Genomic DNA, 25,506 nt, shown 5'->3' on the forward strand with positions numbered 1-25,506 from the left:
GGTGTCGGTCTTATACACGGATAGTGATTGCAGAGGCGGGACGTGCAATTAATGGCAGCAGCAAGCAGGAGATTGGCAGCGGCGATTGGGCGGTTGATTGGTGGCTGTGGCAAAGCCTTCTGGCGATTGGCTGTGGCAACTGGGCAGGCGATTGGCTGCTGTGGCGAGGCAGGCAGGCGATTGGCGGCTGTGGCAAGGGGGTGGGTGGGCTGCTGGTGGCAGCAAGCGGGCAGACAGATGGCAGCTGTGGCAAGGTGTGCGATTGGCAGTGGCTGTGGCAAGCGATAGGCAGTGTCGGGCAGGCAGGTGAGCCGATTGGCAGAAGTGACCTCCCCCCCCCCCAAAAAAGCTAAACAATTTCTTAATTTGAGGTTTTAAAAAAATAGGGGTCGTCTTATACATGGGGGCATCTTATACACGGGAAAATGCGGTAATTGTGTCCAATTCAGCCCCAATCATTCTGCTAGCTCTACATTAGCCTGCCTCCCCATCCACCTCCCTTGGCCAGCTTGCTCTGCAAGACTGCAGGTGGGATGGTGACCTTGAAATTTCGTTAAGCCCCAGCAGGCAGCAAGCAGCCAGGTTAGGATTTCACCCTTTGCCTCTTCTTCCCCCCCCCCCCCCCCCCATTGACATTTTGTTTTGGCCAATCTTTGCAGGGTAAGCCTTGACCCGAAAGCACAAGAGGCTGTTGGAGTCCTGCGTAACCACCTGATTCAGTTCAGCCCTCACTTTAAATCTGGAAGTCTTCCCGATGATTGTTCAGAGCCGATACTCAAGACGCCCTTCTCAACGTAAGTGGGCCATTCAGTTGAAACCTATGGGGAACAATGCGGAGGCGATGTAAGAGATTCACTTCCACAGCTGCCTCCTGCAAAAGCAACCTGTAGCCAAATTAGCTCTGAAGATTTAAGACCCCAATAGCCTCTTTGGTAGTGTGCAAGTTGTCTGTTTTTGTTGTGAGTGGTTTGCTACTTTCAAAACAGAGAAGCGACTTAAGATGCAATCCTAGGCATGCCTACTCAAAAGTAGGTCCCACTGAGATTTTTGCAGCCTTGCCCTTAAGGCCATGTACCCTTTCATATATATATATATTGTTTTAAATTATTCTAAACCAGAAATAAATTTTAACAAAAGTTTTTTGTTTTGTTTTTTAACCCGGTCAGTGTATCTCTGTCTCTCTCACAGTATTGCATCGAAATTAACCTTGGCAGACCTAAATCATGTATTATATCGGTGTGATGCTGAGGAGCAAGAGGATGGTGGAGGGTGTTACAACATACCAGACTGGACACCCCTTAAATATGCAGGTCTTCAAGGTAAAAATTGGTTTGAGACAAATGTATTATTATGTACATTAATCAAACTTTAAGCACCTGTATGCCTTCTCTCCTAAAGTCAAATGCAGGCCAGCCATGTACAGTGGTACCTTGGGTTAAGTACTTACTGTATTTTTCGCTCTATAGGACGCACTTTTTCCCCTCCAAAAATTAAGGGGAAATGTGTGTGCGTCCTATGGAGCGATTGCAGGCTCCTTGGCTTCAGCGATAGCAACGGGAAGCCTCCGAAGCGCAGAGGGAGCGCTCCCTCCACGCTCCAGAGGCTTCGCGTTGCTTTCACTGAAGGCTGGAGAGCGAGAGGCGTCGGTGCGCACCTGAAGATAGCCGCCTGAAGCCTTCATAGCGCAGCACGAGTTCCCTCTGCGCTCCGCAGGCTTCAGGTTCCTTTCGTTGAAGCCAGGAGAGTCTTGCTGCGCTCCACAGGCTTCAGGGATAGCCGCCTGAAGCCTGCGGAGCACAGCGCAAGTTCCTGCTGCGCTCCTCAGGCTTCAGTTTCCTTTCGCTGAAGCCAGGAGAGCAAGACTCTCCTGGCTTCAGCAGAGAGCTGCGCAGCACCCCTTCAGCCAAGCGGGAGGAGAAATGGAAGGGGCTCTGTTTCTCTTGCCGCTTCACTGAAGGGGCGCTGAGCAGAGAGGGGGAGAATTTTTTTTTCTTGTTCTCCCTCTCTAAAACACAGTGAGTCCTATGGAGCGAAAAATACGGTAACTCGTTCTGGAGGTCCGTTCTTAACCTGAAGCTGTTCTTAACCTGAAGCACCACTTTAGCTAATGGGGCCTCCCACTGCCACTGGAGCACGATTTCTGTTCTCATCCTGAAGCAAAGTTCTTAACCCGAGGTACTATTTCTGGGTTAGTAGAGTCTATAACCTGAAGCGTATGTAACCTGAAGCGTATGTAACCCGAAGTACCACTGTACTTTGGACTGAGGGCACTTGAAAAGCATCCTCATCTCAGTTGGTTTGTTTTTAGCAATTCCAAGCAGACAGCAAAATAGGATGTTCCTCAAGTCCTGGTAGCCAGTAGCTAGTCAACCGTGTTTAGCTTGCCATGCCAGACGTTGGTTGTCTTCGTATGCTGCATTCTGAGCATTAGCACTAGATTCTAAGTTTCAAAAGGCAGGGAAATACAAATATCTTTTAGCAAGCAGTACAAAGAGAAGGTCAGAGAAATGTTGACAGTAAGTTCAATAGGCTCAATTTCGACTTCCCTCCAAACCCTAGTTTATGCTAACCTTAGTTAAGCCCCACACACACCATGACTTGAGCTTCTAGGCATATAGCAAGCAGACCATACTTCTGAGCAACTTGTCCACTTTTATTTTCTTTCTGTTCAGTACTTGACTTCGTACAATCGCTTGCTTCTCTACGATGCTGCAGCCACTTGAGGTGAAGCAATGGCCCTAACTGTACTTCATGAATCCAAACATAAAGCAGGCCACAAGTAGCACAAACTATGGTTTGCAAACTCAATTTCAAATGATAATTTGTTATCCTTCTTTAGTAACTCCTTACAAACTAGGGTTTGCAACCTTGCGTCTTTGTACATAATGCCAAACCATGGTTTGGCTTCCGCTTATTATGCATGAAAGCAGACTCATATCATAGAACGCTTTCAAAGCTGAGCCTCAAGATAAGACCTAACTAAAGAATATGCAAGTTAGTGACCCACTTTATGGTTTTGTTAAACTCACTCGCCTAGGGTGAGCAGCTGGGCAGCATCTCACATGGCACAAGACTGGAATTAGCATGAGCACCAAGGACAGTAGGTTTTTAAAAAGTAATCAGTCTGCACTCTAGTTTGTCTGCAGAATTAAACTCACCTTGATCTGGGTGTCTGGCACTTTCAGAATATTATTTTGCAGCCGTTGCCTTCTTTTTAAACACTCAGCCTACTTTTCGTGATAGTTTCTTGACCTGTAATACAGAACCATGTTTCTATGGTCTTTCAGGAATAATGTCGGTGATGGGAGACATACGACCAAAGAATGATTTGGGCCATCCTTTCTGTGGTAACTTGAGAGCTGGGGACTGGATGATTGATTACGTGAGCGATCGGCTAATTGCCCGTTCTGGCGCCTGCTCAGAAGTAAGTCAAGCAATGCAAAGAGAGAACATTTCCCTCTCAGATAGATATGTTACAGGGTCATTTTTGATAATTCGTTTTAATTCAGTGCAACAATTTCTTTCCCTTGAAATAACAATAGGTTGGCAAGTGGCTGAAAGGAATGTTTGTCTACCTGAAGAGGGTTCCTCGTTATCTCATTCCATGCTACTTCGATGCCATATTAGTTGGCGCATACACGTCGCTGCTTGACTTGGTTTGGAAACAGATGTCTAGGTATGTTTGTCCATACCCAAAAAAATGTGGTTTCACGCAAACACAATTGTATACATTTCTGAACGTTTCATCCATTCTCCTAAAGAAGTGAAGGAAGTGTACTGTGACCAAGCCATAGCAGTCCTGACCAAAGTCAAAAGAAAAGAAGAAAAGGAAAGACTGCCAGTCTTTCCATATCGGTGAAAGGAAAATGGCTAATACAGTGGTACCTCAGGTTAAGTACTTAATTGGTTCCAGAAGTCTGTACTTAACCTGAAGCGGACTTTCCCATTGAAAGTAATGGAAAGTGGATTGATCCGTTCCAGATGATGAAAAAACACCCCCTAAAACAGCAATTTAACACAAATTTTACTGTTTCACAAGAGCATTAATCCATAAAATGCAGGCAATAATCAATGCACTGTACTATAAAATAAATAAGACAGTATTTTAGATGAAAAAAAATAAAATTTATTTCCAAACTGACTGTTTGGAGGGGGCTCAGGGTCCTCTTCCACAATTACAATCAGCTTGGCTCCCAGCGTTCGTGGAGGCCTCAGAGAGCTCCTGCGGCTGGAGTCCAGTTGCAGAGCCTCTGCAGCCACCGTGGATGTTGGGGCTTGGCTCCTGTCATTTGCGGAGCCCTGCAGCCACTGCGGATGTCAGGGCTAGGCTCCCGGCATTCACGGAGGCCTCCAAGAGCTCCGCAGGCCCCGCCGATGTCCGGGTTTGCCTCCAGGCAGCGGCAAGGCCTCCGAGAGCTTCGACAACTTACTTCCGGGTTACAATCGTTCGTAACCTGAAAAAACGTAAGTTGAAGCATTCGTAACCCGAGGTACCACTGTAGTCTGTTTCACGTGCTTCTGTCCCTCACATAATGTCTCATTGCTTATCGCTCAGTGACTCAACCAAGGGCTTGAAATGTGTGCCCCCAGTCATTCTTGGAATCCGATTCATAGCAACACCAGCCAGGATAGCCAATGATCAGGGACACTGGGAGTTGTAGTCCAGCAACTTCTAGAAAGCCACAGTTTTCGCATCCCTGCTTGGATAGCATAGCATGTCACATATGGTATTTAATTGTTCACATCGGTACACGAGGACTGGGCATGGTGAAGCCTTCTGCATCCCTGGGATCATGCCCAGTAGAAGATCATAGAATCACTTGCAGATTTGGGTGGTTGGCAGATATTTGCTAGATCAAAAAAAGAAAACCGCAGTCCACTCCACAATTCTGGTGCAGATCCAAGCAGTTTTGTCTTGAATAAGGAAATTTATGCTCATTTCATGCAATGCAACTAAAATGGGGTTAGCTATTTTTGTATCATGTTAGTTTTGACAAAAATGAAGGGCAGTACAACAGAACCATCTGTATGAGTTGTGGTATTGTCCATATACCTTACCTCATACTCTGAATTTTTCAAATACCTTGAAGCCACAGAGGATCCGGAACGTTCCATAGATCTCAACAACGCATGCGTTTGAAATCAGCGCTGCTGGTTGCATTGATCTTGGAAGACTGAAAAGAGGGGAATGTTTATAGGCTTGAGAAATAAATAGTTTTGCTTTAATTGCAGCTTTGTTCAGAATGGATCGACATTTGTTAAACATCTCTCCTTGGGTTCAGTCCAGATGTGTGGAATAGGGAAGTATCCATCCTTGCCCCCTCTGTCTCCTGCCATCCAGGATGTTCCTTATAGGCTGAACGACATTACAAAAGAGAGAGAACAGAGCTGTGTTACTTTAGCAGCTGGTAAGTAAAGAAAGAAAGAACATTTTGAATTTGAATGTTTTGAATCTGTTCCAGGTCACCGAATTGGGTGCGCTGGTGCTCTGCAGAAGTTTAGGAAGGCCGGGAGACTTTGCGGAGCAAATATGAGCAGCCTTGCTAAAAACTGTATCGATGGGAAAGGTTGTGTGAACCTAGTAACAAATGCTGGGTTCATTCCCCACTGTGTGCCTGTACTTTACCTGTCTCCCACATAGAAGAAGTGGGTAGCACCTGGAGGCCCTGAACAGGTAGACAAGCACTGTTAACTAGCCAAGACAAGTGTTAACTAGTCATAAAGGTCCATTTCAGTTGACACACTAACACAGTATTTCTCGAGCTTGGGTCCCCGGCTGTTGTTGGACTACAACTCCCATCATCCCTGACCACTGGTCCTGCTAGCTAGGGATGATGGGAGTTGTAGTGCAACAACAGCCAGGGACCTAAGTTTGAGAAACACTGCCAACCTAGGAGCAACATGGGGTATTGCATTCTTTTATTTGTGTTGATTGATTAATGGTGGAACAACAGTGATTTAGTCAAGGTGTGTGCGTTATAATACAGGTGGGGAGCTGAGGAGGGATCAACTATAAACAGAAATGAGAGCATGTTTGGAGTACCATTAAGTTCTTAAACACATATATATTTACTGTTTTAGGCTTACCTCATTTTTCATCTGGCATTTTCCGCTGCTGGGGAAGAGATACATTCATTGCATTGCGAGGTCTGCTGTTAGTTACTGGACGTTACTTGGAAGCGAGGTGAGATCAGGTTCACATGTCCGTAGTGACTAGCTGACGTAGCTGTTGGTATAAGGTTACTCCAGCGTAGCCAAGAACTCTTTCTTTATTTTTATTTTTATTCACTCTCAGGAATCAATTATGTTCTGGTGCTGTAGCTCTTAACGTTTTCCTAACTGAAGAAAATATAAACACACATAATTTAAGATTAAAGAACGGGGGAACATTGTGTATGTATCAGTATTCAAGGACTGTTAAATAATGGGATCTATGTTGTTCTAAAGAGCTTACAGCAATTTTGTGTCCCTTGTGTTCCAATTATCTTCATTATTCTAGTCACTGTTTGCACTATTTATCTAGTTTTTTGGAACCACATGTAAATGTGAATTTGGAAACATGTCCTTTTCTTTTCCCTCCCTCCCCCAATTTCAGGAACATAATTTTAGCGTTCGCTGGTACACTGAGACATGGACTCATTCCCAACTTGCTTGGCCAGGGCACTCATGCTAGATTCAATTGCCGTGATGCTGTCTGGTGGTGGCTACAGTGCATACAAGACTACTGCAAGGTCGTTCCAAATGGCACTGACATTCTCAAGTGTCCTGTATCCAGAATGTATCCCACAGATGACTCCCCTCCTCTGCCACCGGGTCAAAAGGTAATCTATAATTTGCCCTTCTCTTCAAGTTGTGGCTTGACTCTCTTGCTTGCTTGCGTGCATGCGTCACGGGCGTGCTAGCTCTGGGGACAAATCTTCCCGTCATGTACCTCTTCCTCACTCGTGCCACACTATGGACTTAGACTGATCTGCCAAGGACTGTTCTGCCTCTACTGTTGGAGACAGGATGTCTCTGGATACCAGTTGCTGGAAATCACAAGTGCGGGAGGGGGCTATTTCTTGTGGCCTCCACATAATCTGGTTGTCCATAGTCATCTGGTTGGCCTCAGTGAGAACAAGATGCTGGACTAAAATGAGCCTTTGATCTGATCCAGCAGAGTTGCTCTTACGTAAACTAATTTTAACTGAACTGTGACTGTCTCCATAGTTAAGACAAAAAACCTTTTTTAAAAAATATAATTTTGCAATTGCATAACACAACTTTGGTACTTCTGTTGTGTTGTTTCAGAGGACAAAATGCCAAATAAATCTCTTAAGTACCATAAAGTACTGTGGCTTCATTCTGTTTTTAAGGGTGGATCTGCACACACAGAAATTAAATTGGTATAACAAAAGAAAATCGCTATGGAAAATCACAAATATTTTTTATTTTATTTTTGCTCTCCAGCACTATCTTGGGTTGCATGTTAATAACACATTCAGAATACTGTTTTTTGACCAATGTAGCTGAGTCCTAAGTGTCTGGCTTAACTTTTTTTGCTGTTCCCATTTCTTTTCTTCTTGTATATTTGAACCAACCCAAATTCAGGACCAGCCACTGTATGAAGTGATACAAGAAGCCATGCAGAGACATATGCAAGGCATACAGTTCCGCGAAAGGAATGCTGGTCCGCAGATAGATCGGAATATGAGAGATGAAGGTAGACTCTGATCCATCAATTTATTTTCTGCACCAGTAAAAATAAAATTCTTCCTTTTTAAACCACCCTAAATGTTACTTTCGAAGTGTATTGTATTTGCTTAGATGATCTGTCCACACACATTACAGGCGCATAAATGTTTAAATATATCTTTAAGGTCTCTCTTGTTCTGGAAAGAGATATTTCGTTAAACGTTAATCGTACTGCACTAGAAATCTTACTTAGTTTTGGCTGGGGTGCTTCTCAGGTCCTGTGTAAGATTCCTGTCTCTTTCTCTCTGTGGGTCTTTGCAAAACATCTGATTTTCACGTTTGGTAGGTTTTAATGTGACTGCGGGTGTGGACATGGAAACTGGCTTTGTCTATGGAGGGAACCGTTTTAATTGTGGCACATGGATGGATAAGATGGGAGAGAGTGACAGAGCTCGCAACAAAGGAATTCCAGCCACTCCAAGGTACAGTATAAAGATTTTACAGCGTTATGGGTATGGCATAAGTACATGGTGGTTGTTTTTAATTCCTCAATAAAAGTGTGCCAAACAATATTTCTTTGGACCTGCAAAGTTATGAAGAAATGATGTATAGATTTTCAAAACTGTATTTTCAGACCCTATTAGCTGAAATCAAAATGTGTAAAGTGCCCGTTTTGCTCAGTCACACTAGTACAATTTAGCTAGTCGTTCATCCACAACTTCTGTAAGGGCTTATGCGCACAGAACTTTGAGTGCAAGATTTGTCCTGCTTCTGGATTCCAACCCAGTATGTTTAAGGAACCAAGCTTCTTTTCCAAAACATCAGTTAGTAGCATAGTTGTGTTTTTCAACTTAACACATTTTGCCCTGTGCTATTCATTTAGCCTTGTGGGTTGAATAATTATATTTAGTTATATGTGCAAGCTGTCTCCTGCATTTCAAAGGCTGCCTGGTTTGCCCAGCTTTTCCATTTTAATATGCGGACATTTCATGAGGCTGGGTAGGTCAGATCCTGAAGACCCACTTCCAATTCCCTCCACGTGTAGGAGATGATCAGCTTTCTGATATCTGAACCAACCCTGTCATCAGCAACTTCTGCAACAATATTAATCCATGACTGTTCAGATCAGGCCTGCACATTGAAGGGAACCTCGGAAGTTGCCTTAGTCTGATACACTAAGGCATTGTGGTCGGTCCCTCTGTAGTCTAGTATTGTGTATTCTGTATTCTGACTGCCAGTGGCTCTCTGGTGTCACCGGCAAAAGTCTTTGGATCATATTAACAAAAGATGCAGGGACTGAACCCCAGACCTTTGAGCATGCAAAGCCTGCTGTCCTACTTGGCTAGCTGTCCGGCACCCTGGGAGGATTCTGCTTGCTTGTAACCTTTTCCCATCGTAGTGGCAATAGCTGAAATATGCCCAAGCCCATCAGAATTGCAAAGAGGGTTAGGAGAATGTCTGCGTCACAAATTAGGCATTTCTCCTCTTTTTCTCCTGGATTTGTATGTTGAAATCGGTTCCCAGCGTTTCCCAAACTTGAGTCCCCAAGTTTATCTTCGGACCACAGTTCCCATCATCCCTGACCACTGCTCTTGCTAGCTAGGGATGATGGGAGTTGTAGTCCGAAAGCAGCTGGAGACCCGAGTTTGGGAAGCCCTGTCCTAGCCCTTTGCAGCCAGCCATGCTGCACAGCTCATCCACTGGTACAAACTGCTGGGAGGGCGAAGGCCTTGTGTGTTGCTGTTGGGCAGTTCAATGAGTTGAAAATGAGGCGGGGGGAGACAGAAAGCAAAAATGGGAGGCGGAAGAAAGGGGGTCACTGGGAGGTCATGAGTACAGACGTTTAGAGGCACAAAAAAGAGTAGCAAGCTCTGTGGGGAAGAGTGCATACCTTGGGGGAAAACAAGGGGTTAGTAGAGAATGAAGGAAAAGAGATGCCAAGTTAAAATGGTAACAAAAACACTGGATGCAGCCCCAATTAAAACCTACAAAAGTGGTTCTTGGAGTGATTTGAGTTGTATAGGCTTGGTTTAGACTCAGAATACATACTGATAGAAGGAATCCTAGGGCAGTGTCATTTATAATCTTGCTTTGTAAATCTTGAAATCTCTCTTCCTTTTAGAGATGGTTCTGCTGTGGAGATAGTTGGTTTATGCAAATCAACAGTTCGCTGGTTACTGGAGTTGTCCAAGAACAATATATTTCCTTATTCTGGAGTTACTATAAAAAGACATGGTAAGTAGTCTCATCTGCAATGTACGATGGGAACGGAGAAAATTCAAACCATTTCACATGCATTATTTAGTTACAGTATTTACAACAACTCTGCAAGGTCAGTCAGTTTTTTTACTTCAAAATCATAATTATTATTAACTGTGCTGCATCCAAGGATAATGTTCTGAGTGTGAAGTAATATTTTTGACAGTGGTTTTCAAACTTTCAAGCCTGAGGAATCTTGTTGACTACCACTGAACACCAAGCCATAGTACTTATATAGAGGATATTTCAGGTTCACGTTTGTCTTTGAAATTAAACCAACGCAGGTCTTTATATACAGTGGTGCCTTGCAAGACGAAAATAATCCGTTCCGCGAGTCTCTTTGTCTAGCGGTTTTTTCGTCTTGTGAAGCAACCCTATTAGCGGATTAGCACTATTAGCGGTTTAGCGGCTTAGCGGCTATTAAAGGCTTAGCGGCTAAAAGGCTATTAGCGGCTTAGCGGCTATTAAAGGCTTAGCGGCTAAAAGGCTATTAGCGGCTTAGCGGCTTAGAAAAAGGGGGGGGAGCGAAAAAAATCGCAAGACGTTTCCGTCTTGCAAAGCAAGCCCATAGGGAAAATCGTCTTGCGAAGCGCATCGAAAAACGGAAAACTTGTTCGTCTAGCGGGTTTTTCATCTTGCGAGGCATTCGTCTTGCGGGGCACCACTGTATATATTTTCTGTTGGCACTGAAGCATTATCAAAACCAATCTTTCACGTTACATTGTTTTCCAGGGAAAGAAGAGACCATAACGTATGATCAGTGGAACAGAAAAATCCTGGCACACTTTGAAAAGCTGTTCTTTGTCTCTGAGAATCCAGCAGATCCCAATGAGAAACACCCAACTTTGGTTCACAAGCGAGGCATCTATAAGGACAGCTATGGAGCTTCAAGTCCTTGGTGTGATTATCAACTAAGGCCAAATTTCCCTATAGCAATGGTTGTGGTATGTATTGTGTAAACATACTTTTCAAAGCATATAACTTTTTTTGCTTCTTTTTTTAAACTCAACTTCTATTACATAGTTTAGGCTGCAGTCCTAACTCTACTTACCTAAGAGAAAGTTCTATTAAATTCAATAGGACGTGCTTCTGAGTAGACACGTTTAGGACAGTGCTTTTAGCTTAGCTTTTCTTCACTGGCGCTTTACAAGCTATGATGAGCGAAATATGATTTGGGGGAGGAATCCCACTGAACATTACTTCTGAAATAACCTCTCCAAAATCTGATGGGTCCGTTAGCTCGTTAGCATTAGCATGCGCATTTTGGGTGGGATCCTTTTGTACCCTCCCCCAGGCCCTTGCAGGAAGGGCTCTTGATTCCTCTGCTACTGGAGGAAGAAATGAGAAAGTCTTAGGACCCTGATCCACAATTCTGCTGTGTCATGCAGTAGCGTTGGATACTGTGCTATGTTGATCCCATCCCCTTTAGCCAACAAATTCCTATGAATCACTGTATGGAGTTGGAAGGGATCCCAACGATCATCGAGTCCAACCCCCAACCCAAAAATGCATATATTAGTGCAACTGTATAGTAGTGCACAGAAACAAATGCATATACTGCTAAAAACCAAGATGCATTATATTAGGGAAAATGCATGTGGGTCTCCATGCTGACTTTTTAAAAAGATGACAACGACGATAATGATTATAATAATAATAACTTGTACCCCTCCCATGGCTGGGATGTGGGTGGCGCTGTGGGTTAAACCACAGAGCCTAGGACTTGCCAATCAGAAGGTTGGCGGTTCGAATCCCCGCAACGAGGTGAGCTCCCGTTGCTCGGTCCCTGCTCCTGCCAACCTAGCAGTTCGAAAGCACGTCAAAGTGCAAGTAAATAAATAGGTACTGCTCCAGCAGGAAGGTAAACGGCGTTTCTGTGCACTGCTCTGGATCACCAGAAGCGGCTTAGTCATGCTGGCCACATGACCCGGAAGCTGTACGCCGGCTCCCTCGGCCAATAAAGCAAGATGAGAGCTGCAACCCCAGAGTCGGTCACGACTGGACCTAATGGTCAGGGGTCCCTTTACCTTTACCCCTCCCATCTGACTGAGTTGCCCCAGCCACTCTGGGCAGCTTCCAACATAATAACACAGCAAAACATACTCTGGGTGGGCGCATAATCTATTTGCAAACTGGAGTGAAAATTGCCTGAACTGTGATCAGCTGTGAATTTAAGATTGGGAAAATGAGAAATGAAGAGAAGGCAAAGTTCTCAGATTCGTCCATCCTTCAGTGAGGTCTAGACTCAGCAGAGTTCATCTGCCATAGAACAATCAGAAGTGCTCACAAACCCCGCAGAGAACAGCTGCTAGCCTGTGATGTTCAGTTCCCCATTGGTGAGGTGCTTTGAAATATTCCCACCAGACCCTGCAATGCTGGTGGTTCTCACATGAACTGGGATCCAAAGTCTCTGGGCTCAAGTTTCCCTGGGCTCTGCTTCCTTCCCTGGCTCTGGGGAGTCAAGAGAAAAGGTCAACACTAGCAACTCGGAATATTTGCGAATTGTGCTCCATTAAAAATTAGACTATTTAAACACTGATTATACATTGAGATTTTAGGTTGCATTGTGGATATATGGGGGAGGGAGTAAAATATGTGCGAAAACCAGGATGAGGCTTGTTCATTTAATTTTCCAGGGTTTTCCTGGTGGTTTTTAAGTGGGTTTTTCCCCTTTTTTTTTTTGTCAAGGCACCTGAATTGTTCTCTCCTGAGCGAGCGTGGAAAGCACTTGAAATGGTAGAGGAGAAGCTACTAGGTCCACTTGGCATGAAAACTTTGGACCCAGAGTAAGTGTGATAGAAGGCTGATTCGATCTTGCTCAGAATTAGGAGCTAAATTCTGTGCAAGACAGACATGGTAGTCTCTGTCTCCATGGCTTCTTCATTAACAGAAACCTGGAGTTCTGTTCCATCAAATATAAGATTCCTTGACAGAGAAACTTTGACAGAGAAAGTGGGTAGCATCTATCTTTCCAATATTTCCCATCTCAATCCAGCTAATATGATTTCCCCTGTGCTTTAATGCAACCACATTTTGAATACATTTGCCGGGGGGGGGGGGGAGTTAACTTTGAGCATGTAACTAAAATGGTGCCATGCTCCATGGCTTAAATAAGTTTGTGTCCCCATCAGTATGAAAATAAATCTTTTGGAAGAAAAAATTAAACAACCATGCCATTTTAAAAGCAGTTTGGGAGACCAAGCTTCCCTGAAGAGGGAATTACGCAATTTGTTGCCACCTCTGAAAATATACGTGCAGAATTGATCTTTTTAATGTTGCTTACAAATAGCGGGGGGGGGGGGGGTTAGGTGGGGGAGGAGATGTTGGAAAAGTTTTGATTAGAATTCTTTTGAATTGAGATCTGTTCTCCCTAAACAATTCTGTATCTTTTCATGCAGCTTTCTATAAATGTATTTATTTGCCCTTTGTGATTTTTTTTCCTACAGTGATATGGTTTACTGTGGTGTCTACGACAATGCCTTAGACAATGATAACTACAATGTGGCAAGAGGATTTAATTATCACCAAGGACCTGTAAGTTTTGTGCTTCAGCACTTTTTTCCCCAACAGATTTTGGTTTTCCATTGCCAAAAATGTGTGTCCTTAATTCTGCTTCTCTTGCCTTTTTTATTTTATTTTAAGGAATGGCTGTGGCCAATTGGATATTTTCTTCGTGCCAAGTTGTACTTCTCCAAGTTAATTGGTCCAGAGATCTATGCGAAGACTGTCTATTTGATTAAGAATGCTCTTTCTCGCCATTACGTCCATCTTGAGAGGTAGCTTTTCATTTAAGCAGCTTGAAGTATCGCTGTTTGTTTTGATATTTCTTCCAAAATAATATGGCTCTCTCATCTTGAATACTTACATACACACTGCAGCCAAAAAAAGGGGGGGGGAGAGGGATAATGAAGGAAATTCTTTGCAGAAGAATTGCAAAGGATGTGATGGCTGTTTTTATTAGACCTATAAAATGGAACCAGGGCTTTTAGCTAGTACCAGTATTTCCCAAACGTGGGTATCCAGCTGTTTTTGGACTACAACTCCCATCATCCCTGGCTAGCAGGACCAGTGGTCAGGAATGATGGGAATTGTAGTCCAGAAACAGCTGAAGAGACCCAAATTTGAGAAACCTGAGCTGTACATTTTAGACAAGAGTGAGACTGCAAGTGTATCACGAGCCATTATTAATTTGTTGTGATACTTTCATGCCTCGACCCTAAAGCCTTTTAAACTGGAGAGATCTACTGGCCTAGTCCCATCAGCCGTAACCTGTATGCAGAAGTAGGAAATCACTTGTGAATCATTGCATATGAGACATTTAAATACCTTTCTGTGTGTAGGGATGGGGAAGGAGAGTAAAATGCCCACATCAGGCAAGTACTTTGCTTGCTTATCATGGTTGCCTGGGAATCTGCAATAACAGATTATCCTTGCAAAAAGTTGGAAAGCCAGTTCTTGGTTGGGGAAAGATGTTAAAGTTTGTGGGTCGTAAATCCTTTGACCCACTGAGTCTGCTGCAACGGCCCTGCAATAAATGTGATTTATTGCCACTCCGACAAACTTCAATGGCGCCCACACGCTAACACTCTTCTCAGTTGCCGGATAATAGCAGAGTTCACACGCAGCGTAAAATGGCTTTCTCTGTGTCTGCATGGTGTCTTCAATAACTCAGCTCGACACCAGTGCTTCTATTCTAACACTGTTTATTTAGAAGCATAACAAACAGAAAAGAAAACCTACAGACTCTAGCTGCATGTTTGCAACTTTCTGTCTCTAACAAAAATGAAACTACCTTGCTCACATTATCAGACAGACTGCTCTCTGCAGCCTCCAGAGAGCATAAAGGTAAAGGGACCCCTGACCATTAGGTCCAGTCGTGACCGACTCTGGGGTTGCGGCGCTCATCTCGCTTTATTGGCCAAGGGAGCCGGCGTACAGCTTCCGGGTCATGTGGCCAGCATGACTAAGCCACTTCTGGCGAACCAGAGCAGCGCACGGAAATGCCGTTTACCTTCCCGCCGGAGCGGTACCTATTTATCTACTTGCACTTTGAGGTGCTTTCGAACTGCTAGGTTGGCAGGAGCAGGGACCGAGCAACAGGAGCTCACCCCATTGCGGGGGCTCGAACCGCCAACCTTCTGATCGGCAAACCCGCGTCTCCAGAGAGCCTAGATCAAAGGAAAATGCCCGGGTCATGTGGGCAATGCACCCAGTGAATAAGAACGCTTCCTGGGGTGTTAACTCTAAACTGTCCAGAACCATAACAAAAGAGGGGGGAAAGGCAAGGAAGGGGGCAGGACTTTGTCTGGGTGCTCCGTCTTCCGAAAAGTTTTTGGTCGCATGCAGGAATCCATCATGATCTCAGTGTTCTTGGTAGTGGCCAACCTCCATCTTATCAGATGGGCAGCATGAGACACTAATGTTTTCCTTCCCCAGTCTTTGTTGTGTAGAATGTCACTGCAGTAACAGGCACACACTGTTCTCTGGGCCAAGGTTTATGTTTTTTGGAAACCAGCAGTTCTGCCTCTACCTGGATCCTGCTGGTCTGTTTTGCTTGGTCCTTGTGTACTGAATGACACAGGCTATTTCACTGAAGTACCAAGGCAATGAATGTAAATGCAAGCCCCAGTAAAAGGGAAATTGGGCAACAATGGAATATATACACAAAGTGATCTTAATAATTTTCTCTGTGTCCAGTGATTGAGTATTATTGATAGCATTGTTTTGTCATTAATATAGAGTAGAGCAATTTCAGCCCTCAACTATTATTTTGCGGCAGCCTGATTCTCTATTTTAGATCTTATTTTGATTTATGTGGAAATCGTTCCTTTTGATTGTGTACTTGGGATGCTTTATTTATTGTTTATGACTACTTTTGTTATATATGTAATTATATGAGTTTTTTTCATGTTGTATGCTGCCTTGAGCATGGTTTGAACTGTGGAAAGGCGGCATACAAATAAAATTGTATATAAGAGGCTGTGAGTGAAATTGCTAGTTTTAAGAGTGCCCCTGAGGAACTCATTTCAAAAGGCAGTGCTTTTTTTCGGGGGGGGGGCACAGGGGTATGCACACCCCTAAACATTTTGTGAATCTTTGTACTTTTGTCCATTTACTGTATTTATTTTCTTCGATTTGAACTATAAAATGGTGATTTTCTTGAGTCAAAATGAGAGTACCTCTAAACATTTTTTAAGGAAAAAAAAGCAATGTCAAAAGGCATTGGGCTCAGTAAAGTTTTGTCTTCCACAGCTGCAATTCTCCTTCGTCTTTTCCACAGCTGGGACCTTCCCACTTTTTCTAATGTACATTACACCTTTTTAAAAAGGGGGGGTTGAATTTGAAATCGGAGCAGTTTGCCAAATAGTTATAATTCCTGGTCTATACTCTTTCACACACACCCATGTGTGCTATCCTTTATGTGAGATGGGTTGCTTTAATATATTAAAATACTCGGTAATTCCAGTAGTGATGCATTAACTTTTGGCTTGTTTGTTTTGGCAGATCACCTTGGAAAGGTCTTCCAGAACTGACTAACGAAAATGGTCAGTACTGCCCTTTCAGCTGTGAAACGCAGGCCTGGTCCATTGCTGTGATCCTTGAGGTTCTCTACGACTTGTAAACGTGTTTGCCTGCCTTGATGAAACTGCTAGCTTTGCCACAAATGCCGTAACCATGCATATCCTGCTTTTAGAAGTGGACTGTGCCCGCACTGGCAAGACACTTGTAGGAGCATTTTGATGCCCATCCTTTGAGAATCACACCATGATATTTGTTTGATCGCGAGGACTAGGGTCAGAAAAACTTAAAAGAACCGTCACTTGAGAATATAGTCAGATATGTTTAGATTAAAAGTATTGCACATTCTACAGTAACAGGTTTCAAACTCGATATCTCTCTTTTCCTCAAGGTAACAAGCTAATCAAATGTTGATGTGTTAGGTGCATACCTATAACATTCAAACGAAGCTGGTTTCAAGTGGTGAATCAGTGCTCTGGAGATAGCTTGTAGAGTCACCTTGAAGGGAGCTGGTTACCTCCTATGACAGGCATAGGCAACTCGGCCCTCCAGATGTTTTGGGACTACAATTCCCATCATCCCTGACCACTGGTCCTGTTAGCTAGGGATCATGGGAGTTGTAGTCCCAAAACATCTGGAGGGCCAAGTTTGCCTATGCCTGTCCTATGATAAGTGTTGGTTTTCCTCAGTCAGCTAATCAAGTAAAAGTCGCAACACTGATTCCTGCTTTGCACCATGGAGCCATCATGTCAAGTAGCTGCATAGCAGTTTTTAAATCTCGTGTTGCAAAGGCTTCCTCCATGTGACAGGCTGCTTGTCTAAAGCAACTTGCTACAACCATAGGGAAAAAATATCTTCTTTCACCCCAAATGCACTTGATCTGGATCTCAGTAGCCTGTATTCAGCTGTGCCATTATATCAGTGCAATTAATTAATCAGCGAGAGACAGATTAGGCAAGGATGTCCCCTTCTGTTGCAAAAAAAAAGGAAATGGCTTAAAATTTACTGTGGTGACAATTAAATTTCACTGCCTGTTTCTTTAATTTGTGTCTGCACTAGTAATACTTTATTGATTTCAGTGCTTTTTTTAACACTTATCCCCAAAGCAAAAGCATAGTAGTTAGAGGTTTATCAGAGAACATGCTGATCATAGAGGCAGCTTACTTGTATTCTCTGTTCTTAAAATCACACTCAGTGCAGACAAACAGGTTGGAGAATATACTATGCTGCAGCTATATTGTGACACGTATCACTTTCTAAAAGCACAATATAGTTAATTTGTCTATATAGGCACTTTAATACTAAGAATAATTTAAGAAATCTGAATGGTTGATACTTAGACTACGGCTTCCATTTTATCATAATTATGTCACTGAATTTCACCTAATATTTTTTGGTAGGATTTTTTTCATCAATAAACAACAAAAGTTTATATTGTTTTGACATTTCTAATCATTTACAGTTATAGTAATGGGTGGTTAATTAAAATATTATGTATCTGATTATTATTATTATTTTTAAGACTCTTATCAAAAGGACTTTGAGTTAGCCTGGTGTATATTTCCCCAATCTGTTGGGAAAATTTCCTAGCCTTAACATTATCTCTTGGCATTTAAAATAAATTTCATTAAAACAATTAAAGCTGCAGTCCTATATTCATTTGCCCGGGAATCAATCCCTTTAAACTCAACGAGGCCAAATTCTGAGTGGACTGCACTGTTTCGTTGCTGGAAAACAAGCTACTGAACCCAAAATCCATTTCCTTGGAAATTAGAGCCAATTAATATGACCAATTTGTGATAAGTGTTACTGAAATTGCCACCTTGAAGAAATTTATGGATATTACATCTGCCCTTGTAATAGCTCCACCTAGATTACCTTTCAGCAGGCAATGAATCAATAATACTGACAGTTGTTAGAGACTCTCAGGCAATTAATATTGTCAGAAAAGCGAATTACTGTCATAGCGACATATTTCCATGTTGTGCTATTTAGTATTGAAATCCCTTGGTGCTTGGAGTAAAAGTTTATATGAAAGTGGCAGCTCTCTTGCATTTTTGCTTCCAGAACGCCACTATCTTTCAGGTGCAATTCAGTCACATACTTGCAAATTCACATTGCACAAGTGGTTTTGGCGCTTTTGCACAGCAAACCTTTCCCCCACCCCGAAAATATGGCTTATTGCAATAAGGAAAGGGATGGGGAAATGCACTGAAAGATATAGGATAACAGCTGCTTGATGCTACATCATATAACCTCAAAACAAATCGTTAGACACTGTATAACCTCCATGCAGATTGTGTGCAAACAGATCTGGGTGAATGCTCAAAAACAGGTTATCTGGAAGTGACCTGTATTGAGCCCTGTGCTGTCCTGACTGCATGGGAAGGCGGGTGTCTGGTTTTTAATAGCAAAAGGTTTGTTCACAGCTTAAAATTCAGTTTGCCAAATTGCATTTGTTACTAAATAGATTTGCACATGGTTTGGGCATTTCACAACATTGAACAGGAAGAGTGAGTTGTCAGTGTTTTCTGTTCTGTTGAAGTTTTTCTTAAGTTGCACTGCCCTGTCTGAAAACAACAGATATTTTCATGTTAATATATTTCTTATTTTGCAGTGAAGTTAAAAATGCTTAAATACATTTCAGTTCTTCACCTGTACAAATAAATAGCATACCTTAAGATTTTTGAATTATGCTAACTGTTACCAAAAATATATATATGTTTTTAATGTCAATTGAAATGCCTTAATTGCGGGGGTGGGAACTAAGGATTATTTTTATTTTACCAACAGTGCTGTTGACCTAAATTTCACTGTCCAAACTTGGTTGGGAAGAAAGAACACTTTTGTATGAAAATCTCCATTCTGCTATTTAGCCAGTGAACTCAGGCATTCATGATATTTGTTTCTGTCAAGATGGAGAGTAGAAAAATCTGCTGTGGAACTCATAGTTAGTATGTGCTTGGAGAACAATATTTAATAAAAATAAAGAGACTTAACAATTAGGAGATACTAGTATCTTATACTACTGTGCATCTTAAAGCAGTATGCAGGTAACTCGCAACCTATGCAAGGGTTTGGCCGTGGGGGCAAAAAGACGTAAAGCCAGGAACCCCCGGGACCGCCCCCCCCCAAAAAAAAAGTTGGAGGGTTTGCTTGGGTTGGGGGGAAAGGCTGGAAGGGCTCTAGGACCTTGCCAGAGCCCTCGTGCCACCTTCCCAAAAGCTGGGTAAGCCTGCAGTTGTAGCTTTCATTGGAAGGTGGGAAATAAACAAATGGAGAATGGATTTCTTCTGCTCTCCATTTCCCACTCACAAATGCAAAGCTACGATTGTGTAAGTAAAATAAGCCTTTGAGTTACCTGTACACAATGCGAGTTTAAAATGCCACTGAAGTTTACAGCTTGTTCTACCAGACATTGCAAAGCCAACAGGTTGATGCCAACAACATACGATTAACAATACTTTCTGTAGGTAGATCGAAAAGGTAACTGTATATCTTCCACAGTCTTATCTTCTGCTATGCATCCTAGAATCAGTGTTTCGTTCTCTTTCAAACAATAGAGCAAAAGCCATCTGGGTATCTCATCTGTACATGTTGCTGCTGCTGCTTAACTGAAATAGCGATGTAATTTTCATTTCAGAAGGTACTTACCAAACCTGAAAAACAATTTAAAAGGGAATCATAGTTAATGCTGCATGTCATATGATGAGAAGTGCAATTGTTGCACACGTGAGTCCTGTGTGTCTTGTCTGGTACAGTTATTTTTGTTACATGGACGATTATTTTCTGCAGTTATGTGAGTGACATACAATAAAAGTCTAAGAAAGCTGCCTGTCCCTTCATTTATTAATATATAATCATAACTGGTGGTCCTATCAAGGGATTGTGGTGGTCCAGTGAGAGTTGAAACCTTTTATTAGAAAACAAGAGCCAAATTTGGCATCTCTGGCCAACTGGTGATCAAAAGAAAATGATGTTTCTGGGGAGGTCAAAAAGGAACTTGATGCTGGAGTGCCATTTGCCTGTAGTCATTCCAGGAGTTTGCCCTGAACTCATTTTGCAGGAGTCAGGATGATGAGTGGTAAGTGCACACCGTCTCAAATCATGTATTTAGATGATGACCTTGGTTGGCAAGAATAAACTACTTTCAAGAGAAAGCCTAAGCACCATGGGTTTAATGGAGCTTACCCTTTAGTAAGCACCTGAAATCCTGGAGAGTCACTGCCTGCCAGTGTAGACAGTACTGGGCTAATGAACCAATGGTTTGACTCAGTCTAAGGCAGATTCCTTAGAGTAGAAACTAAGGGCCAGGGGCAGCTCACCCATGAGGCAAGGTGAGGCAACTGCCTCAGGCAGCAGAATCCACAGGGGCAGCAGATCTGGCCTCTGAGAAAGTCCTCACCCACTGCTGCTGCAGTAACAACAATGACTGTGGTGCACTCCTTCAAGGCCAGATCTGCCACGCCACCCCCCAATGCCACCTCTACAGTGGCCTCACAACAAATAGGAAGTGCTGCTGGTCTCCCACCCCTAGAGAGGAAATGGCAGGGGCTGCCCTCAGGGGCGGACTTTGGTAATCTGGCACCCCGAGCATGGTCAACATTTGGCACACCCAAATGGAGCTTCTCAGTTTTGTGCCCCCCTCAGCTCGGTGCCCTGTGCAGGGGAGACAGTGTTCAGACCACCCTAAATCTGGCGCTGCTGGGGATTCCTGAACCTGCCCAGTGTGATTCAGAGTACCGCCCTCCTGTGCAGGCCTTTGATTCTCACTTAAAACATCAGGTAAGGTCGATTTGATTCCCCACATGTATACCTTCCCTGTGTATATAATAATAATAATAATAATAATAATAATAATAATAATAATAATAATAAATTTCAGTTACATATACCCCGCCCATCTGGCCGGACCTCCCCAGTCACTCTGGGCGGCTCCCAACAGAATATTAAAAACACAATAAAACTTCGAACATTAAAAACTTCCCTAAACAGGGCGGCCTTCAGATGTCTTCTAGAAGTTTGGTAGTTATTTTTCTCTTTGACATCTGATGGGAGAGCGTTCCACAGGGCAGGTGCCACTACCAAGAAGGCCCTCTGCCTGGTTCCCTGTAGCTTTGCTTCTCACAGTAAGGGAACCAGTAAGGGAACTTGGCTTTTCGCAGTGAGGGAACCGCCAGAAGGCCCTCGGCGCTGGACCTCAGTGTCCGGGCAGAACGATGGAGGTGGAGACACTCCTTCAGGTATACTGGACTGAGGCCATTTAGGGCTTTAAAGGTAAGCACCAGCACTTTGAATTGTGCTCGGAAACATACTGGGAGCCAGTGTAGGTCTTTCAAGACCGGTGTTATATGGGGTCGGCGGCCGCTCCCTGTCACCAGTCTATCTTCACTCAATCCTTTGTCCCTGCAGGGAGGCGCCATTTTGTGGTTTGCCTCTGGCGCCAAAATGTCTTCAGCAGGCCCTGCTCTGGGATGTTCAAAGTAACTACCTAGACCCCAAAGCAACCACTCAAGGATCTCAGGATTGTGAGTTTGAGCCCCACGTTCGTCAAAATATTCCTGCGTTGCAGGAGGTTGAACTAGATAACCCACAGGGCTCCTTCCAACTTCCAATTCTAAGGTTTAATGGCGGCCAGAAACTGCATTATGCTGCTACATAATTTATCTGAATCCCTTGACATGTTGAGAGGGTGGTACTACTTCTGTCATAAGTGTGCCATCATTTTAGAGTACGGATTGCTTTCTTTAACAGTCTGTTAATGGATGCTTTTTGTCATGCAGTTGCATTATGTTTGTATAACATTTAGCGCATTCAAGGCTAAGCACCTGACCTGGGCCGTCTGAGCAGAACTGGAATGCAAGTAAGAAATAATGATTACCACTGGAAAATTAATCTCTTAAGGATCCTGCCAGTATTTGCTTTTGTGCTGGCATGGAAATGAGGCTCTAAGCCTATGATGTGTCAGAACATGTATTACAAGTATGTTCAGTTTTATGAAAAATTCCTTGCATCGCAAACGTAGTCACACATCAGCCCCGGTGGGAAATCCTTAAGGAAGCAAACCATAATATACCACATCAGTACAGTGGTACCTCAGGTTACAGACGTTTCAGGTTACAGACTCCAGTAACCCAGAAATAGTACCTCAGGTTAAGAACTTTGCTTCTGGGTGAGAACAGAATTCGCACGGCGGTGGCAGCGGGAGGGCCCATTAGCTAAAGTGGTACCTCAGGTTAAGAACAGTTTCAGGTTAAGAATGGACCTCCAGAACGAATTAAGTTCTTAACCCCAGGGACCACTGTACATTAAATCATGATAAATATTTGTCCACTAACACAGTGACAGCAGCAGTTCTTTTTTCAACAATTTACATTGGTGCGCATTAGAAATCCATATTCTGTTAATGTTCCATGTCTCTCTGCCAACATCATGACTCAAGGCCGAATGTGAAATTTGCTCAGTGTGCAATCTGTACCTTGCAGCAGCAGAATATTTTACTCACTGTTAAGTTCAAGCACAGATTGTGTTTTTACATCTTGTTTCAAAGACGGCGTCTCTGCCCCCCGCTTCCCCCAGAAGAGCATGCGAGTGGAAGGGGTTTCCTCTGGTAAGCTAGATTCTAACGCACTGTCCCTTAGTGTAAAAAAGAAAAACCTTTAAAAACCTGGACAGAATTGAATAATGTGAAAGATAGATATAGATATATCTATCTTTAAGATTGATATATCTATATTTGATCACCGAAGAATTGATGCTTTTGAATTATGGTGCTGGAGAAGACTCTTGAGAGTCACACGGACTGCAAGAAGATCAAACCTATCCGTTTTTAAGGAAATCAGCCCTGAGTGCTCACTGGAAGGACAGATCCTGAAGCTGAGGCTCCAATACTTTGGCCACCTCATGAGAAGAGAAGACTCCCTGGAAAGGACCCTGATGTTGGGAAAGATGGAGGGCACAAGGAGAAGGGGACGACAGAGGACGAGATGGTTGGATAGTGTTCTCGAAGCTACCAGCATGAGTTTGACCAAACTGCGGGAGGCAGTGGAAGACAGGAGTGCCTGGCGTGCTCTGGTCCATGGGGTCATGAAGAGTCGGACACGACTAAACAATAACAAATCTGTAAGATTACAGTTGTACACATTAAGGGCAATATTAAACTTGGTGGTAGTCTGCATTAATAGATGAACACATTATGCAGAACATACATTGCAGAAGCAATTTAAAATACATAGGGAAACTAGAAAGGCCACCATATCTCCATCTCGACCATCTACAGCTAGCCAGTGTCTTGGAACAGAGTTTGAAGCATGTACATTTTGTTCCTTTGAGACAGATCAGCAGCGCTCATGATAATAACTTGTTCACATCTAACGGCTGTTCCATTTGTGCCATTCGTTCATTTGCCTTGAGGGTTATATATCCTAAAGACTCAGAAATTCGAGCGTCGCAAAGAATCCACCCGGCGTTTTCCGTGCCATGTGGTGGTGTGCCAGAAGCTGTTTGCTAATCTCCTTATACAGCATTTGTTTTTGCCTTCTCGACCCCCCCCCACCTGCAGTTCTCACGCCCCCAAATGCTTCCCAGAATGGTTATTAAAGCAAAACAAGTTAACGTCTCCACACAACCAGGTTGCCTGGCAAAAGGCTGCTGTTTCATTTGCAGTAAACGTAGTCTGGTGAGAGAGAGAGAGAGAGAGAGAGAGAGAGAGAGAGAGAGAGAGAATGAGAATATATGTATAAATGTTAAGGCCAGATTTAGTTGTCAAAGAATGGTCACAGCGGGTTTAGAGTCTTAGATAATTTATTACGGTCAAAGACCAGCTCAAATAACATAACACAATAAAAACAGCGTTCATAAAGGTAAAATATACAATCGGAGCAGATTGCAGCAATACCTCATGAGTTAAAATTGAGATATATACATAAACCCGTACAACTGAGATTTGGGCTACCATAAAAAAATTACCCTGAGGCGCCCCAAAGGGCAACTTCAGCATTTCCCTAGTAAGCTATTTTATTCTAGAGCAGCCTTTCTCAACCTGTGGTTCCCCAGGTGTTGTTGAACTACAACTCCAATCACCGCTAGCTAGCAAGGCCAGAGCTCAGGGATGATGGGAGTTGTAGTCCAACAACATCTGGGGACCCACAGGTTGAGAACCGCTGTTCTAGAGGATGATATGTGCCTACAAATCTGGGCGCAGAATCTGGCTACCAGCCAGGTCGTCTTATGATCTTTGCCTAATTAAGTTTAGACTTGGGTCACAGTGGGTTCTTCACCCAAGGCAGGGATGGAAACCTCTAGATATTGCCACACTACAACACCAGACATTCCTGACCGCTGGCAGTGCTGACTGGGGCTGCTGGAAGCTGGAGCCCAGCAACAGTCAGAACGCCACAGGTGTGACCTGATAAAATTGTTCGTTTAAAAGAAAAAAGAAAATGCTAGAAAAGGACAGAGCAACACAAGAATACTCTTCTAGTCCCACTTCTGGCCTGCTAGCAAGAGCATGCCAGCTCCCTTTGATAAGGCAGATGGAGTCCCTTCCATTCTCCCCTCACCCCACCCACAAGCTGTAGGAGTGCAGCCTAAATAACTTTAAACTGCTCCTCGCATTTAACCTTTCCCTCTCTTACAATCCCTTATTGTTTCCTTGTGGGCACACCACAACGTCTTAGCATCCTGGTTCGGTGCTGTGACACCTGATATATGGCATGATCCATCCCCTCCCCTTAGGACTTACTCCTTGGCTTCCCCTCTGAGCCCCTGGCTGGATGCAGACAGTGACATTCCCAGCAGCTCACAATGGCCTCACTCAAAAGATCACACTTTGGTTGTCTGATGCAAGGACCGCATTTTGTGCCAAGTACAGGGAGTTAAGATAAGGTCTGTGTGTGCTGCCCTGTGGAACACCCTCCCATCAGATGTCAAGGAAATAAACAATTATCTGACCTTTAGAAGACATCTGAAGGCAGCCCTGTTTAGGGAATTTTTTAATGTTTGATGTTTTATCATGTTTTGAATATTCTGTTGGGAGCCGCCCAGAGTGGCTGG

The 25,506-nt window shown here is 43.4% G+C and overlaps 1 protein-coding gene across 5 annotated transcripts in view; it reads left to right on the plus strand.

Annotated features, from left to right (window-relative positions):
• AGL (amylo-alpha-1,6-glucosidase and 4-alpha-glucanotransferase) overlaps positions 1–20,282 on the plus strand; it is a 47,955-nt gene extending 27,673 nt beyond the window's left edge. For all 5 annotated transcript variants that reach the window (XM_028732768.2, XM_028732769.2, XM_028732765.2 and 2 more), the window contains exons 20-34: positions 660–794; positions 1,189–1,319; positions 3,288–3,424; positions 3,543–3,676; positions 5,233–5,408; positions 6,082–6,184; positions 6,596–6,821; positions 7,591–7,702; positions 8,021–8,156; positions 9,797–9,909; positions 10,666–10,877; positions 12,622–12,719; positions 13,380–13,467; positions 13,576–13,709; positions 16,438–20,282. In XM_028732768.2, the coding sequence (XP_028588601.2) occupies positions 660–794; positions 1,189–1,319; positions 3,288–3,424; positions 3,543–3,676; positions 5,233–5,408; positions 6,082–6,184; positions 6,596–6,821; positions 7,591–7,702; positions 8,021–8,156; positions 9,797–9,909; positions 10,666–10,877; positions 12,622–12,719; positions 13,380–13,467; positions 13,576–13,709; positions 16,438–16,555 (2,053 nt within the window). In that variant the 3' untranslated portion in view covers positions 16,556–20,282. The remainder of the gene's footprint in view (positions 1–659; positions 795–1,188; positions 1,320–3,287; positions 3,425–3,542; positions 3,677–5,232; positions 5,409–6,081; positions 6,185–6,595; positions 6,822–7,590; positions 7,703–8,020; positions 8,157–9,796; positions 9,910–10,665; positions 10,878–12,621; positions 12,720–13,379; positions 13,468–13,575; positions 13,710–16,437) is intronic.
• The last annotated feature ends 5,224 nt before the right edge of the window (positions 20,283–25,506 follow it).

The sequence above is a fragment of the Podarcis muralis genome, chromosome 5, assembly GCF_964188315.1.
Source record: "Podarcis muralis chromosome 5, rPodMur119.hap1.1, whole genome shotgun sequence".
Classification (NCBI taxonomy): domain Eukaryota; kingdom Metazoa; phylum Chordata; class Lepidosauria; order Squamata; family Lacertidae; genus Podarcis; species Podarcis muralis.